We start from the raw sequence: 18,736 nt of genomic DNA, 5'->3' as shown, positions 1-18,736 counted from the left end.
CTGCCAAAGTCTGCATAAAATCACAAAAAAATGAGTCACACATACGTTTTTTTTTCCTGTCCACAGAAACAGTGTTCTATGTATGTTTCTCAAAATAGATGGTCCCGTAATGGAAGAAATTAATAAATTCTGTGTTACTGTGGAAACTGAAAAGACCTTCAGTAGAAAAACAAAACGGTGAAAGTTCCCATGTGAACTTTACAGTATCAGAGAGAATACTGTAGCAGAAGAGGCCTGGCAGAGATTTACCCTTAATTAGTTTTTAATCCTAACAGACAAATTCCACAATATGTATTTGTTTTTCATAATGTGTTTTTAAAATTGTGTTCAACATGTAACTGTATTTTATGTTTGTTAATGCCTTGTAGCCAGAACTCCCTTGAAAAAAGGTTTTTAATCTCAATGGGATGTTTAATAAAGGTTACAGGTGGGTGGTGGTGGGGGGCCAGCCTTGGAGACAATAGTCAGTGATGTTTGACATCTTGCGGTTGACACTGATATTACATCTTTGAATGGCTTGGTAACGGTAAACAATTGCAAATATGAATCGAGGGCCGCATGTGCATATAATATAACCTGAACATGTTGACGTTCTGTTGAGTAGATTTGAATTAGACAACCCATGTATTCTTCTTCTTTTTTTCCACCTAAACCGAACACTTCCAGCCAGAGTCGTGAGGCCGTCAGGAGACCCGAGGAAGGACCAAAGAAAAGAAAGGAAATTGAAATCCAGCACCGACCAGACACCACCCACCGGGCCACCAACCAGAGTCCTTCACCAACCCTAGAAACATCTAAATTCCAACGAATCAGGGAGACCTCAAGAGACCAAAGGAGAGACTGAAGAAAGGATTTTTTTATCCTGTTTCTTTTTATAAGATGAATATGATATCATTTTACCTCTAATTACTGCTTTCCCAGCTTCCCAGAGAAGAGATGGAGATAAGTCTGGAAAGTCATTTATTTCCCAAAAGTCTGCCCACTTTTTTCTTATAATTTTGTCAAACTCTGCGTCGTTTAGCAGTGAGATGTTAAAACGCCATGTCGGGGTGGTTTAAAGGTATAATCAACTTGTAGGGAAAGGGAGACTGGTGCATGGTTGCTAATAATAATAGGATGTATTCTTTTAAAGGAATGCTTTATTGATAACTCACACGCAACAAAACCAAAACTCATTCAGCATCATCTTTCCAATATGATCCAATGTTACAATAAAATCCATGTAATCCAAGTCCAGGATAAAGCTTGCACTCTTGACAACACACAAAGGTACGCACACTTCTGCACTTCTTTCTCATCAAGTGTGTATGTATGGATGTAAAACAAACAACTTGCAGGCAAAAAAAGATGCGGACATTGGTTAAGTTTGGCAATTTCAACCAAGAAAAAAAATGCATGAGACTCAACTGCTTATAAGCAAATGAAAAATTCTAATGTTGGCTTGGCATTTAATGTTTCTTATGGCAGCTTTCCACGTTATTAGTGGCAGTTTATGCTGCCAATAAAACTAACAGCATGTGTAACCAGTTACTCAAGTCAATGTTCGAGCAGCTTAAATCATTGGTCACGTGCACATACATAAGCAATTACAGTGTGTCACGGAGTGCGTCGATGTGTTTTGCTTTGAAAGAATTTAAATTAGCAAAATGGCTACCTTTGCACAACTAAGGCTAGTAGCTAACTAATCGGTGCACCGATCCAAAATGGTGGCGCATGGATAAACATTGAAGCAAAAAGGTGGTTCTTGGCAGGAGAGGAGCGCGAGATAAGCCCAGAAGGAAACGTACATATCAGCAAGTCACACACACGCACGCACGCACGTGTTTGTGTGTGTCATTTGCTACTTTTCTCCTTCGTTTCCTCCATGCAGAATGTTGGCGGCAGTCTTGTAAAAACATGATGCAAAGCAGTGAAAAAGTGTTTATCATACGAAAGTGTTCACCCAAGAGCTCTGTTGCTGAGAGAGACCCACACCAACCAGGCTACGTGCAACCCGGGAGTGTCCCGCATGCGTTCGTTCACACTGACAAGAATTGAGAGGAAGCGGAGAGAATCAGGTTCAGGTCAAAGGCGGTTGGCCGGATGGCAGAGGTGCTGGCGCAAAAACGGTTGTGGTTTTGGCGGAGGCCTTCAGCGGCGGGCAGGCGCCGCTGCAAAATGAGGTGCTGCCAAGTCCCAGGTGGAATGGAGGGGTTCAGAAAGGCGGGTTCTCCTGAGTGGGGGTGGTGGAATCAGCAGGGCTCTCATCCCCTCGAGGGCCCACCATCTTGTACTGTACATGAAGGAAAATAGCATATCAGGGTTAGCTGGAAGTGCCCTTCAACTTTTCAGGAATAAAAAAATATATATATATATGTTTTGCCATTGACCAGCTGATTGGTAGGGCGGCGTATTAGGGCCACGTCTAATTTATTGATTAATTTTTTATATATGAGGGCGGGGGGCAATATTCAGAGAAAAAACGTGCAAATTTGTGACTATAAAGTGGAAAATTTGCGACTTTATAAAGTGGCAGATTTGCTAGAGAAAAAACTCAGAAACCTACACGTAGCGTAGCTGTAGTCTATTATGAGGATTCGTTGGTTAAGTTGTAGATTGCAAATTAATTTTTTGAATTATTTTGTGAGTGCTAAACAGGCATTTTTTCCACCCCAAAATGGATTGATCCCTCAACAGTCAAAGACCAATAAAGTCATTTTACTAAAAGAGGTCAAAGTCCCGCCACTCTAGCCTCTCAGGGAATTGAATCGATCACAACAGTTCTGATTGTCTTAGGAGCTGATGGGTGAGATTTCCCTTGTTAACAACTAGAGGGACATCCCAAAAGAGAGATACTATTAGTAGTTTGGTGTTGGCCTCTAAAAATGCCTTGAGAATGAAATGACAAATTAACGTTGATGGCGGTACTCGTTGGGATTTCAGTTTTAGGTAGGAAAATAGTTAAATATGGTTTGACATAATTTCATATCTTTCAACATTCCACCTCATTTAAGATGATTCCACGTTTCTATATTTTTTCATTCAACATTTCAGCATTCACATGCAATTTCTGCAGAAATTGTTTCATGTAGTTTAAATAAGTGTTTCAATGACATTGCTCACCTTTAGGTTGCCCATTTTGTCCTCAAACGACTTAAAGGTGGCGGAGTTCCTGTGACACAAGAACTACGTCAACATTTCATAAGTGCTATTTGCTGCTGCAATATAGTAATGAAAAAAAACAAGGTTATAAGAATAACAACAATGTGTTTTCATGCAGTTGTAACTTTGTCAATTTCTAACATTACTAACTTTTGCTGCATTCCACCAAAGTAGGGAATTTTCTTTCAAATACTGATAAGAGTAAAAATTCAGGCAACTGTTAATTCCCATGTCCAACATGATCTAATATAAGACTAAGAGTTTACAGTCCTTATGTTGCCAGTGTTAGTAATTAGAGTCCCTTATTTTAATTTAGTCATTTTCTGCTTTGTTTTGAATCAAATTTTGTGGGGGTGGGGGTCTCCCAATATCAGTATCGGACCCAAAAACCTCACATTGATCAGACTATAGTAGATGTATTACTTTAGCAAACAAGTAAATTTTCATTTACTTGAAAGGTTCTTGCATCCAGTGTGGAACACAGCAATAGTGACAATCAGAGCAAAATTATGACATTCTAACATTGTCGTCAATATTGGTATAATTATTAAGACGCCATGGGCGTTACATTACCTCATAGCTGGCATACTTATGGAGTGGCGAATGGAATAGTGGCTACTTTGTAAGCATTAAAGAGGAGACAAAGAAAAATGTACGTGTTACAATACACAGCAGCCACACATATGCATTACGCATGCATACATACTCAAGCGCACACCCACTAAGTGGCAGGGAGGAAATAGCACAGTCTTACCTAAAAGAATTGGAGAAAGGAAGCACTCTGCAAAGCACACAGTAGGCATTACGGGAAGCACAAAAGTGAGTGTGAGGCTAAAGCATTAGTTCACCACAGCCACAACAAGAGTAGAAGGAAGACAAAGAGTGATGAAGAGTCATGATCCTATCTGGTTCCTAGTTGATTGTTTTTGCTCTTTGTTTGTCCCACATTAAAGTAAATGTTAGTTGTACACCATTTTGTAGTGTTATTATTCGTAGTAGCGCTACAAAATTAAAATCTTGTTGTTTTTTTTGGTGGTGATGGTGAGTCGTGTGTGTTTGTGCCATTATGTAACAGGTTGTGGCATAAAATTTGGCTTTTTTTTTTTTTATCCGGAGTTTTACGCTTGAATGCCCTTTACACACAATTTGCATCCTCTGGACACCTTAAAATGTACATGCGCAGACCACGGCTGTGAAGTAATCATACGGTAATATTTGTTCAGAAACGTGTGCAGTGCGGTATAATGGCTTGAACATCAAGTGGGTAGATAAGAGACACAGAGACACACGGGTGACTGCAGTTTGCATTATCCTCGTTTTTTTTTTTTTTCAGTTTTCTTTGAGTCTGAGCTGGAGTTTGGGCAGGGCTCGAAGCCGGCTTCTTCTGCTTTTTTTTTTCCATCCCAAATGTGTTGTACGCTAGCTAACAACACTACATGTCCACAGGGACAAGCATGACGTCACCCTCCACCACTCCACCCCTCCCCATCTCCAAGAAACTATGGACTTTTCGGGCCTAACTGAATGGAAGCTAAAAGATGATAGGTGCAGTTAGTCTCTTTTTGGAAAGAGACACTGAGGCTGCTGTTATATCTAAAAACAACGTCACACATTATAATAACATATTAGAACAAAAGGTCCTCAATGAACTACACAACAATTATAAAATTGTAACAAAAGCATCTGAAAAAGGGGGGGCTGTAGTGGTACAAAATACGAATAATAAAAAATAAAATAAAAAAGATCATCAATCCAGCTTTGCTTACACTTTGCTGTTATACACAATGTGGATTTAAGACATAAAATATAGAAATGAAAACCAATTGCTTATCAATATATTGTCATATATCTTATTGTAAACCCTTGCGTCTCTGGAATCAACATGCAAAAAATAATGAAAATAATGATTTCCACAAAATTAGAAAGTTGCTTCTCAACTGAAGTCAATGATTCCCAAAACTGCCCCGCAAAGAAAGAACATTATTATTTTGAGCCTTGCTTTGGTCTCAACATAACGGCTCCCGAGGTTAACAAATCTTTTTTTCCCCTAGTGCTGACCCATAGAGCCCATTCTTGCAAAGAAAATAATGTGTTTAAAATGTGTTTAAAGACTTTTTATATCCACAATAAGACAATTTTATTGCCGTATGTTTACACATGTATGTTTTAGCTACAAAAGTGTCCAAAGTGTAACAAATTTGAGAACATAAAAGGTTAAGATTGCTGAACAGTAAACGATGCATTAAAATGATTAAATGTATACATTTTTAAGGAGTTTAAGCTTTAATTTGGGAAATATAGTGCAAGACTTATTAACAATCTGAAGATACCCTGTTTTAGAGTGAAATATATCTAAAAATAAAAGTATTAACAAACAGAACAGTGGACAGAACCCAAATGAAAAGATCCTAAAAAATGTTGAGCATACATGATCCAAAGCGGTCATGACCGCATGAAAGTTGAAAGACTGCAGCTGAGCCGCGCCATACCTCATATCGCCCAGCTTCCTGCTAATGGCCGAGCTCATGGTGGTAAGTGCCGCACTGGTCTTCTGCCCAGCCTGGGAGAAGGTCTCCTGAGTCTTCTTGTATCTGCAAAAGGGTACAAAACGTTGGAACTCCTACTTCTGCAACTTTGTTTCGTCTTTGGGATTCTTGGCACCAGGCCGTCTATGTGAGCATGAATACCACACAGAATATCATTTAATGCCTTCTAAACAGAGTGGCGTACTGACAGTCTGTATAAAACAGTTTTAACCTTCCACCCATCATCATCAGCTTCATGCAACAAGCATACTCAGCTCAGGTGATGTTTACCATATCAAGTCTGAAGACAAAGGTTGGGCTTAGGGATGGCTACCGAGCTCTGACCCTTCCCAGTTTTGCTAACCGTATTTACAAAAAAGGTATTTTCTATTCATTTAGGCCATATGAATGTTACTTAGCAAATTTTACCTCTCCGATTTTGTTTCTAACTCACAATAAAATTAAGATATTCGTTTAAAAAGCATTCTCACAACAGAAGGAGAGCTATCTCGGCCCCCTCCAGCTCCGTGCATGAGAGGCATGGCCTGGCTCCTTCCCTTGAAGTACTGTGCAATCTAAACGGTAAATGGGTTAGTGTTAGGGTTAGCTTTAGGTTAGGTTACCTTTTAATGTAGCGCTTTAACTACAACATATGGTGCTGTTGAGGGTCTTCTGCCCAGATTTAGTTATAACTGTTTTGATTTAGTTATAACTGTTTAGATTTAGTCATAACTGTTTTAATTTCCTCAGTAGAGCTGGGTGAGTGTTTAAATTATGTTTGGGGGGGGGGGCTCCTCTATTTCCACAACAATGGACCATTTGTCTGTGGTTGAAGTCAATGTGTTAGTATGATTTCTTTGTAAGTCTTATCTTATGCAAGGTGACGTCAGGTCTGAGACCTACTATATTTCCACATCAAAAGGCCATCTGTCAATTTGTATTGAATGATGTCTGTAAAAGTCTTAATCTCAGGGCTGGGGGCTTGGGGGAAAGGGTTTTTTTGTGGTACCGCCCTTCAAAATAGTATAAGAAGGTTGTAAGTGTCAGCAATCGGGGCACTTGTGATGAGAAGCAGCCATTTATCTGTCATTCATAAGTGACCGGAATATTCAGTAAAATAAAACCTTTGAAGGAACTGTTCACCGATCTCCAGTCTGTATTCAGAAAATCAGCATTCTCTCTATCCGAAAAACAACGAACACGGGGAAGAAAAAGATGTTCTTCTAACAGATGGTGACCCTGAACGTGATTTCGGGCTGAGGTTGGTCAGCAGACAGAACATCTGGCGCCAAAGTAATTATAGGTAAGGGGACATTTATCCTCCTAGTTGATTTTCTGTCTGTTGAGTACCCTGTTTTCACGTCATCTAATTTGTGACTAAATTGTATATGAGATCTAAGTGAACAGATATTAGTAAAGTATAAAATACAAGGTGGTTTCGTTCTATTTTAGAATCCTAGAAACTGTAGAATCCTAGAAACTGAAGTCCTTGTATACGGAGTAACGTTACGATGAATTGAGCGCAACTGAGTGAAGAGAAATAAGAGAAATAAGAGAATAAGAAGTTCGAGTGGTTTTGATAAATTTTGAGTAAAACACAAGGTAGTTTCGTTCCATTATGGAATCCTAGAAATAATAAATCCTTGTTTTTCTGAGAAATTCAGGCTCAGACACTTTTGTTTGGAAATAAGCAATGTTTTTGAATAAATAAAAAAGCCTATGTGTAACTGTGGTACCACAATAAGACGTCACTGAATTAATAAAATAAAATATAATAATAAATAAGTAAGTAAATAGAATTTGACCTCGAAATTGAATGGTTTGACCTACGCGTTCTTCCAAACCATGGTCAGAACTTGTTGTTGAGTGAACAGGTAAAAAATGCGTGTGAAGTATGTGTCGGCGGGGTGCCTGAAAAAGATAGAGGAGAGAAATAATTGTTGAATAACTGGATGAAAACTTGTTGTGAGGGGGGATGGTTCCCTTTATTGTCAACTGCCGTTTGTTTGGTGTCATTGATGAAAGAGGTGGAACAAGCATGTGTGAAGAAAAGATGTTGTTGGACAAAGAAGTAGAAAGGACAAATAGGTTGTCTCCAAGAGGTAGAAAAGTCAGAGTAAACTGTAGAAGAGTAGATAAGATGATGGCTAATGCTAGAATGATGGCTATGGGTAGTGCATTGAAACAGTCCAGGAAGGATGTGAGAGAAGCAAGGAAAGAGAAAGAAGCAAATATGAGTGTGACTATGCCGCCAACTGCACCGCCGCCGTATGCCGAGCCGCCCACGGAAAATGTGTTTGAGCCCATTACCCCATTTACTGAGTCCCCATACGGGGATGCTCTTCAGATGCTGCAAAATATGCAAGCCCCCATATTAACTGTAAATGGGGGAAGTCTCAATGTTGACTGGAATGGTGAAAGTTCTGACAGTAGCCCTCGGCTGCGAGAATCTTTGGTAGAAGCCGCGGCTGGCGGCTCACGGCTTGGCAGCAGGCGTAACCGCCTCTGTGAGACAATTGGAGGACACATTGGACAAAGTATTGCATATGAATGAAGAGCCACAGGAGAAACTGAACCAAGCGAGAGCTTTCGGCTTGGAACTGACTAGACACTCTGAAGTGCCCCAGCTAATTTGCAGCAAATGGCGTGCAACTCTTAAACGCTTTGAAAAAGCTGCAGACAATGAACTAACGGAACAAAACCGTATATTGAAGGCTGAACAAGATGAAGTGTTTAGGCAACGAGAGTGGGAAATGACTAAAGAAACTTCTAGTGCATTGGCGAACAGCTATCACATTGCAGATATTCAAAATCAGCTGGCCGACCTAAAATGTGCAGTTCGGACAGCTTCAGGAACACGCCCTGATTCTGCACTTGACCACACTCAAAACATTAGCATGACCGGACGTCTCTCAGACAGTACTCCCCAAAGATCAGTGACGCGTTCTCAGACAATTTTTCAAGCCCCAATGATGGCAAAAGTTGACCCTGCTACAGGAAACTGCCATGGTTTATAAACCTTACTTGCCCTCTGACTTAAGTGTGCATCCCTTCACGGTAACGGTATATAATCACGGTATAGAATTAATTATTATTATTTTTTTAATTATAAATAATTAGAGCTGTCAAATGATTACATTTTTTAATCAGATCAATCACATCTTAGAATTTTAATGAGTAACTTAATAAAAAAGGCTTTTTTATCAATATTTTTTTCCTGCCAAATTTGAAGAGCACCGGTTGGTTATGTGTTAATTCTTTTGACATTTAATGTTATGAGGACATCTTCAAAAAATTTTGATCCACTGCACATGCTCATCCTCCTCTTTTTCTAATCAATTACTTGCATAGTATAGAATTAAGTGTTTTTTAAATAAATAATTAGAGCTGTCAAACGATTACATTTTTAAATCAGATTAATCACATCTTAGAATTTTGACTAATCACGATTAATCACTTAATAAAAAAGGCTTTTTTATCAATATTTTGTTCCCGCCAAATTTGAAGAGCACCGGTTATGTGTTCATTCTTTTGACATTTAATGTTATGAGGACGTCTTCAACAATTTTTGATCCACTGCATACGCTCATCCTCATCTTGACTGTATTTTCTCATGTATAGTTTTTTGCATAGCGTAGTTTCAGATGACTTAAAGAATGACCGACTCAACATATAGCTGCAAAATATTTTACTGTAACTAGATTGTCTGCACTTAAACAGGTCAATTATTCTATATTACTTTAAAATAAATTGGGGGGAAAAGGCTTTGCTTTTGTGAACATTGTTCAGTGCAGAGGGGCAGCTCTTAGCATGCCAAGCATCAGTCAAATCTCGCCCTTCAACATTACTTTTGATTAGGTCGTCCGATGCAGTGTTTCCCAATCAGAAGTATGTGAGCACATTGCAGAGGGTATAATATGTAAACTCAAGTAACTGATGAAAATAAAATAAAACTGCTATACTATGACTCAGATTGTGTATTTCAATGTTTTGTTTAATGCCTGTTTAAAGGGGACTATTGTAAAGGTGATCCTATTTTTGATGGTAAATTTTATAAGGAGCTTTTATAGATTTATAGAAAGCTTACATTGTTTAAATATTTGCAATTATTAACGGTTAATGCATTGATGGACTTTTTTCTGTCTGAGTTTGAAATGTCTGACAGCATTTGAATGCAGCTGCAAATCGGCTCGCTGAACGCTGTCATTTGTTTATGCTCCAGTTATTGGCTAGTTGGTAACGCCGCAGACTTGTGTCTATCATACAATAATTAACTTTCTTAGCTTCCTTAATGGGCAATTAGATAGAATTTCGAGGTTGCCTTGTGTTGATGTTGGAAGTCGACAGTCGCGTGAGGACGAGTCAAGCTGGCCGCCAAAGGTTGAATTATGACGCATGAGCGCTCCGTGCGGAATGCATGGACGCAGATACGATGACGTCATCAACACGCGCTATGCGGTGACATAATTAATATGCGCTACCGCGGTAAGACGGTAGAGTCAAAATCTCTACCTTTGGCAAAATTGATACCTTACATTGAATATACCGCCCAGCCCTATTACATGCATTTAAGTAAAGCATTTAATAAATGTTTCCATACGACATTCAGAAAATGTGTTCATGTCATAATATTGGGGTAACATTTTTTTTTCCATTTGAAATTATGCAAGTAATTAACTGATAAGAAAAAGAAGATGATGAGAGCGTGTATTTTAAGGCGGGATAAATTAGCATTTTAATAAGGCTAAAAGCTCAAAATAGTTTATTTATCAAAAAATAGGCTCTTTAAAGTAGCACAAATTACATTTTGTTTTCATTGATTATGGCAGTACCTTTGGATGGTATTGTTTTCCCTTTAATTTCCCTTGAAAGAACCACATTTCCCATGAGGCAAAGCGCATATCGTGAAATCCGGACGCCCTTCTATTTTTTCTTTATACAGCACTGTAACGTTTCTCAAGTATGTTAACAGCAGACGTGGTTGTGATCTTACCTTCTTTATTGTACACACAAACGGCTGCGCTCCCCCCATTCCTCCCTTCACGCGATACATTCACAAGCATTCGTAAACAAGAAAGAATACAACTTTTGAGTGTTGCGTGGCTGGTCGAGTCAGTGTGGAAAGGCGAACTTTCAAGCTGATGGCTATTTATTGCTACCAAGCAATTTTTGAATAGCTAACATTAGCATAATTATTTTTTATTTGAGCATGGAAAGCTACCTTCTAAAAAGAGCCGAGTCCCCACAAAGGCAGCGTTATTTGGAAATTTCCGTCTTCCGCCTCGCCAGCGAGTGAAAATCCTGCACTGTGCTTTTAACCACATCGAGGTAGGCTTATCATCATCATTATTATTGTCGCCTCAGACAAAAATCTTCCTTTCTTGTGGTGTTTTGTAGCTTCTGCATGATAACAGTAATGGCGCGTAGACGTTTGACTCGACTTCCGTCTGGAACGACTGCGGAAAAGATGTATGCCGTAAAGCAGTCTGCACATTTGTAGTTTTTTTTGTGTGTGGCAGAGTTCACACCATCCACCTCAAAGTTGTTTAGTGCCAGTGAAAATGATACAGACCCCACTCAGGCCATGACAAAGGTTTCATTAATCTAGCTGTAAGTCAATGTTTCATCAGCAGAATTATAAAAATATGAATTGAAGGTTCAAATCCTATTTAGTGTTGCTTTAAGCCAAAACATATTGGGATATGACTTTTGGTCCATATCGCCCAGCCCTTGAATGCACTGACTGTCTTTGACGACCAGTGATCACCATCCAGAGGTTATTTTTTACATATAATTGATCATTTGTACCAGTTTTTAACTCTGTTCAAGAAGGTAGTGTTTTGTTCAAGTGTGAAAATAATTAATGTAAAAATAATTTTGTGTCTGAGTGCTCAGTGTGTTTGGTGCCCATGTTCCAACCATTCCAATGTGAAACAATGGAGTATACCACAACATTCAACCATCTCCTGCAAATAAAGGGCTGGGTGATCTCATTTATTCATAGCACACAGCATAAAGGATTGATTAAAAGCATAGCATATATCATTTTTAACTGTTTTTGTAAAAGTTCAATTTTGGGTTCATATGTCACACACCTAGTCCATGTTTTCTGAAAAACACCCATATAAAAGCAGCGTGTCCACGCCTCTGTCACAATATTTGTATGTGACCATGAACCACGTGGAGATTCTCCTCTGACATAAGCAGCAAATGGCCAACAAAAAAAAGAAGCCCCAGCAAAGAAGCCAACACGTAGGAAAGTCAGGCCAGATAGAGAAACAGTAAAAATGGATCAACTCACGCTTCTGACTGGGTAATGTCATCCAAAGTAGCCGAGGCAGACACATATCTGAAGACACAACAGCAGGATCAATAAACAGCAATGAAGCTTGTGATGCAGCTCTCACATTAACTTACATAATATTTGAATTTTACGACAAAGACTGTAATTTTGAAGCACATTGAATTTATGCTTGCCATATGAAATGTGCTATAGACCCCTTTCCCGCCTACATCCTACTTCACAAAAGGTTCCATATGCAGCATTGACTCAAAACAACAGAGTTAGAGGTGTGTGGCTGTGAAGGAAAAAATCCCCGCGGACGTGTGGATGACAGGGCAAGCCGCAGAAAAATATCTCCCGTTTGCAAAAAACACGGCTATGTGTATACATGGCCTAAAACTGCAGTATGCAGACGACTGTGCTCTTGTACCTCGTCATACTCCAGAAGATCTCCAAACTGCCCTTTACGCAGCAGTTTAAGCTTACAGTTAACCTGGCAATAGCCAGATTGATAATTGTGATTCACTCAAGAGAGTTCTCCACATTACCAATCTGGGACTGCTCCACGTTGATTTGCTCGGGAAAGGCGGGACATTCTGTTCAATACTTCAAGCTGATTGGACGATGCAGCATTGTACACGTTTGTTTTGACCAATCACGGCCACGGATGAAAATGTCATCTTCGTTCTCGTCGGGAGGGGAAGGGGGCGGGGGAGTATGAACATATTTACCAGCTAAAAATGCACGAAGCGCCTCCCACTGTTCAACATTCAACAAGGAAACGGTAGGTAATTCTGCAATAACAGAATTAACTGCAGCGTCCATTCGTCCATGTAAGGTTTGTTTGTTTGCCCCGGCGTCGGCGCTGGCTTCCTGGTTTTGTCACAGATCTGCATATCATGCCCCAAACACAATGTCACTCTGTGATTGGTGGTTCGGATGTGGGGAAATCAACGGGCTCGGTACGAGATGTATTCTCCAGTTTGTGTGAACTCACAAATTCCGTGAGAATTCATCTTGCAGAGCAAGGTTAACTTACTGTAGCCTGGGAATGACTTTCAACTAGGGATGTAACAGTAACGGCAATATCGTAATATCGCAATATTAAAACTGCCACAATATCGGCGTTGCCATGTCACGATATTTAAAGCAGCACATCTGTTAAAAAAAAAGTCAGGTGTGTGCAGTTCTAGCACCCTCTGTTGGCTAATTTTTTTTGTTCCGTTTAATTTTCATAAGGGATGTTTTGGCCTTTTTATGTTTAAAATCCACGCTAATGTTCAGATGAAGGGGAACGTAATATGCTTGTGAAGCGAGTCAATATGTGGAGGAACTCAATGTGTGCATGCATTATCAACTAAGTACCTCAATATTAAGTGTTATTAGAGATTGTAGGAGGTTTATATGCATTGCTGTTATGTACAAAAGCACAATATCGTGCTTTTTTTCTTTTAGTATGAGCTCTTTTATTTTTACAATATTGTGACCTTTTTTTTATTTATTTTTTTAAAGTGGCACTATGGAACTTTTCAACCTTAGTAAAATATTTTCATAACATCGACTTAAAACTAGTTGAATGGTACCTTTGGCATGGTCTGAGGGGGTCTCTATTCTTTTTACTGGCACTAACAACTTTTAAGAAGATGGTAGGAACACGGCCACACAAAAATCTACAAATGTGCTGACTGCTTTATGGCATACGTCACTTCCCCCTTTCTCCATACGCTACAAAGACGAAAGTCAATTTGACTGGCGTGAGCTCAAAAACGACGCAATGCGCTTGTCCTCATGGGAAATGTGGTCTTCCCACATAACATAACCGCTTTCGTCCATATGGCGCCGCCATAATCAACATAAACTGAAAGTTCCTTAATGTTGCTTTTATATTGTCAACCTCCCCACAATATCGTGATAATTATCGTATCGTGAGCTTCATATTGTGATAATATCGTATCGTATCAATGTTTGGATATTGTTACATCCCTACTATCAACGCTGCCAAAACAGATGTTGTGTGTCAGTGGAGCACTGACACTGCTTCCATACCTTCACTGTTGCCAATAAAGGACTGTCAGTTGTACCTTCATTTAAATACCTGGGGCCTCATTTATTAAGCGTGTCACGCACAGAAGTGTGAGTAAAGCGTGTGTACAAATGTTCCCACGCAAAGTGTGGGATTTATCAGTTTGGACTTGTGCGTGACGTTGTGCGTACATTTACACACTCTGACCACGTGTACACACGACACCTTACGGTAGAACAGTAAAGCACAACGATAGCGACATCACCAGTTCCCAAACATTTCAAGTCAGGTGTTGACTCTTGAGGACAGTGTGTCAAAAGTAACACTTTTTCGGGCCAAAAGTACGATTACCAGCATCTCCAGCTCGCATTTTGTAAAGTTCCTCTTTTTTCATTGGTTTGGCAGATTGGTTTGATCATTTGATTATCTGATCATGCAGTGATTATTCCCACAGGCAGGCACTGTTTATTAGTGATAGACCGATATGTTTGTTTTTTTTCCAAGGCCGATGTGATAATTAGCAGTCAAGGAGGCCGGTAAGCGATATTCATTTGCAGAAAAATAAGTAAAAAAATTGGTATCAAAATTTGAATAAGAAAAACTTCAGCACTTGACCTTTAAGCACATGTTTATTAAACAGCTTTTATAAATTGCAACATGTCAAAGGGCTTTTTTAGACCTTAAAAAACACACATTTTCCAGACTCAGCAGCATGTCTAATAAAGTTAAATGAAAACAAATATTGCCTGAGAGTATACTTGACTGAGTGAATGACTTAAAAGCATAACTGAAATGTTCATCTTTCACTTATCTTTTTCTTAATGTTTCAAAACAAAAAAGTGCATCCTCAAACACAGCTACTGGCCAAGCAGAGAAATGAACATCTCATCAACACGTTGCTCTTTGTGGGTGTTCCGTCATTCTTGTGTGTACCAGATGCAGCTTCCGTCTTTGCCATACTGTTTTTCTGTGGTAGAAACAGCCATTATTGACTTTAATTTGTAGTGCTTTTCATCAACTTCTGCACCAGCTATAATGTGGCTTACACACACAGACAAATACAGGAACGCACATGCACTCAATGCTTATTACTTTCACTATTTCTCTATCAGTATTATCATCAGTAACCCTTTTTGAAATGGCAAAATATCTCTCCAGAGCCATATGGTTGACGTAGCAAATTGGAAGCTATTTGGGCTAACCGATAGCTCTTGAGCTAACCGCATTGTCTACTAGCGGGGGTGACAGCTTTATTTATATAACGCATTAATTACACAAAGGGACGGTCTGTATTATGTGACTGACAGTACAATTGCTGTAATGAAGCGATTAACACTACATGGCAGGCATGTGTAGTATTAGAATAAATGTACATAAGTTATCCCATATTTACTCCTATAGTATTGCAAAGCATGACGTGTGCTCTTGCAGCTGCAAAACAGGAACTGTGCCCTTATCACAAGATAGCGGCTGAAACACTTTGAAGATTAACTGTTGAACTTTGACTGTTGAAGCCTTCAGCACCGAAGAAAGACACGTCTGTATTATTATCTGCACAATGACTTATATCCGTGATGGTTGCTGCTGTGTAAGAGGGCTGGGATGAATGTGCTTCAGAGCAGTAGGATATTGTAATTGAGCACATCTCTGTCCGTTCTCCTCGCAAGCAAAAAATAACCTTGTCTTCCTTCCTTGTCTGTTGTTTATTAAATGTTCTATGTTGACTGAACCTGACATGTAGAGAGGCAGCGAGCGAGCAGTTGTTGTGTTTAAACAATTATGGGCTTATAGTAATTTTACAAGTAGTTGTGAATTGTGGAAAACAGAGTGAGTGATTTATTGCAATTTAATTTTAGTCCAAAAGCTTAACTTACCTCTATAACACATCTGCACACTGGTCTGTCTGTGTTTGGTTTTCTCTTCGTGTGTGAAGAAAGAGCAGACCTTTCACTGCCGATTGGCTGTTACCCATTGCATGTGTAGCCAATGAGATGGCACTGTGGGTGGGCGCCAATGCTGAAGGGAGTCAACAGCCACCGACTCAAAGAGCTGACAGAGAAAAAGCAGCCGTCCGAGCAAAAATAACTCACTATTTAACTAATTCAAACCCCAAAATGTATAAATAAGTTTTTTTTAATACTTTGTCCTTAACTCCCAAAAACATATTTATGTTTTTTTTATGCTAGAGCATACAGAAGGCTTTGATACAGCTTCTGACATGAAGAGGTCACTTAAAGCAATGGTAGTTATTACAAAAAAATGGCCAACAGGTGGCAGCACAGTATAAGAGATCAGCCAGGGCCATGTTGCAACAAGCTCTTTTTGACAGTGTTTTCAACAGGTTTGTGAATGATAATGAAACTTAGCTACGTTTGAATGCTAATTGCTGCAAAACGGAAACAGATAAACATACTTTTTTTCCTGATGAAAGGAGAGACTTTAATCTTTCTTTTGGTAGGTTCCATGTTTTTATAGCAATAGAACAGAATATTCTGTGGATCTTGCAAAATCATTCAAAATCCAGTAAAAAAGCTGGGAGTGAAGGGGGTTGCTTCAGTGAAAATGGCTGGGAGTGAATGAGTTAATTTAGGGGCCATCAAAAAAAGAGAAGAAAAAAAAGCGGATGCTGGTAATTGCCAAAATGCCAAATAACAGGCCTGATAATTGGCCCAACCGATAACCTCTATCACTACTAATTTGCATATTTATATAGGGCCATGGAGTAGGAGAAGTCTGGTTCTACAATATTTCTGCATTGTTTTTGATGTACGAAAATAATGTGCTTGGCTTCTTGTGTTTTGTGTATGCAGAAATTCATGCATCTGGATTTTTTGGGAGCCTGCGAGGGTTTCTGAATTTGGCTGTATTCCGTGTTTTAGTGTGACAGCCACGCAAGTATTTGTACATGAGGCCACTGATGTAGGCACAGCTAAAGAGCTGCTAACAACACAGCAAAAGGACCTTGTATTTTGCACTTGGTGTCAAAAAATTCCAGTAGGCAATGTACAGCTAATGAAAGTGAAAGCATGAGAATAAAAGTGTACTTAAATACATACGCGTTAGAGGTCTGGACATCCTGCCAGCTCTTGGTGAGATTCTGCTTAAACTCATTCAGAGGGCTGAGGCCCAGTTTCCTCTTGAGCTCCGTGGCATGTCTCTCCTTGGCGGACAGAACCTGACGCAGAGTGCTAATCTCCTCTTCCACCTGAAAAGCAGCAGATGCAGAACACATAAAAAATAATCAGTTCCTGCAGCTAAGTGGCACCAGGAAGGCCTGCGAGGAAGGAGAAATTACAAAACAATGGGACACCATAAAAGAGAAAGTAGAGCTGGCTCATTGATCAAAATAATAAAAATAAAAATTGTAGTGAACAGGGACGAATAGTTTACAGTAGCAATGTGACAAGACAGGGTTCAATTACAGGGGCCCCGTGACTGTGACTGGCCACTAGGGGTGCAGCAATTAACTGGTTTTACAATTAACCGTGGTTTTTAAACGTCAGGATTAAATAAATAACCGCAGCCGTTCAACAAAATGAGCCATGCGGGCTGCGGCATAGTTCAATAGCTCTTCTGTTTCCACATGGCCCATTGAGTGGGCGCACAACAACACAGGGCTCAGCTTTGAACGCCGCGGAGAAAGCCGAGTACCCGACGGCTGTGGGAAGGGTTCTGAGGCACCGCACTGGCACCAACGATGGGCGTCCCCGCGCCGGCCGCGGCCCGGCCTGGACCAGGTCGAGTGGACATGGGGAAAGGGGAGGCCGAAATGAGGCGGCGGTGGAGGTCGCTCCGTCGCCACCGACTGACCACCGGCCACCTCCCCAAACCCTCCGCTCACGCGAGCCCCCCTCCATCCACGGCCGCTCGCTGGAGAGGGCTCACGCGAGCCCCCCTCCATCCACGGCCGCTCGCTGGAGAGGGGCTCACGCGAGCCCCCCTCCATCCACGGCCGCTCGCTGGAGAGGCCATAGGCCGACACTTTTGAAGCCGCGGAGCCGCCATCTTGGGACTCCCAAGAAACGTATCTCGGCATATGCATTACGGCTGCAAAACGTCTACATGTGTAGCGGTAAACAGCACAAATCTCCAGTTTAAAGGCTGTGGACGAACATTTCACCTGTAAGTATGGTTGAAATGGAAAGAAATTGAAAGACGCAATAAAAAGATGGGTGGTTTTTTTAAGATTTAAGAAAAAGAGGGTACATACTGTCCACTTGTTATATAGTGCCCAGGCCCTATTTTAAGAGTCTGTCTAATCTGCTGTATTTGTTTTAAAAGGCAGCAACTTAAAAATATATATATATTTTCATTATTTATTGTTGTTAAAAATAAACATTTTCAAAGAGTGCTGTTTTAATTTTTTTATGTCTACAAGAATAACCGTAAAACTGCAGGTTTTTCTCAGACAATTATCGTACACCAAAATCTGAAACCGTCGCACATATAATATATATATATACATATATACTATATATATATATAGTTAGATATATACACATATATTACATATAATATATATATACATATATTTATAATACATATATATATATATATATATATATATACATATATACATATAATATATATATATAATATATACATATAATATATACATATATAATATATACATATAAATATTATACATATATAATATATACATATAATATAGACATATACATATAATATACACATATAATATACATATTAATATACATACATATAATATATACATATAATATACATACATATAATATATACATA

General features: G+C 39.5%; 1 protein-coding gene across 10 annotated transcripts in view; it reads right to left on the bottom strand.

Moving 5' to 3' along the window:
* Nucleotides 1–1,121: 1,121 nt before the first annotated feature.
* The window catches only part of tpd52l2b (tpd52 like 2b), a 28,913-nt gene continuing 11,298 nt past the window's right edge, over nt 1,122–18,736 (bottom strand). Inside the window, exons 3-9 of one of the 10 annotated variants that reach the window (XM_086068442.1) lie at nt 17,029–17,177; nt 11,968–12,015; nt 5,631–5,732; nt 3,896–3,922; nt 3,715–3,759; nt 3,103–3,151; nt 1,122–2,272 (exon numbers count right to left, since the gene is read on the bottom strand). In XM_086068442.1, coding sequence (XP_085924568.1) covers nt 2,195–2,272; nt 3,103–3,151; nt 3,715–3,759; nt 3,896–3,922; nt 5,631–5,732; nt 11,968–12,015; nt 17,029–17,177 — 498 coding nt within the window. In that variant the 3' untranslated portion in view covers nt 1,122–2,194. The remainder of the gene's footprint in view (nt 2,273–3,102; nt 3,152–3,714; nt 3,760–3,895; nt 3,923–5,630; nt 5,733–11,967; nt 12,016–17,028; nt 17,178–18,736) is intronic. The other 9 variants (XM_086068443.1, XM_086068446.1, XM_086068447.1 and 6 more) reach the window with 9 other exon arrangements.

The sequence above is a fragment of the Leptonotus elevatus genome, chromosome 2 (assembly GCF_054856555.1).
Source record: "Leptonotus elevatus isolate MCC_2025b chromosome 2, RoL_Lele_1.0, whole genome shotgun sequence".
Classification (NCBI taxonomy): domain Eukaryota; kingdom Metazoa; phylum Chordata; class Actinopteri; order Syngnathiformes; family Syngnathidae; genus Leptonotus; species Leptonotus elevatus.
The sequence above is the reverse complement of the archived record's forward strand: the minus strand, read 5'-3'. Positions and strand labels throughout refer to the sequence as shown.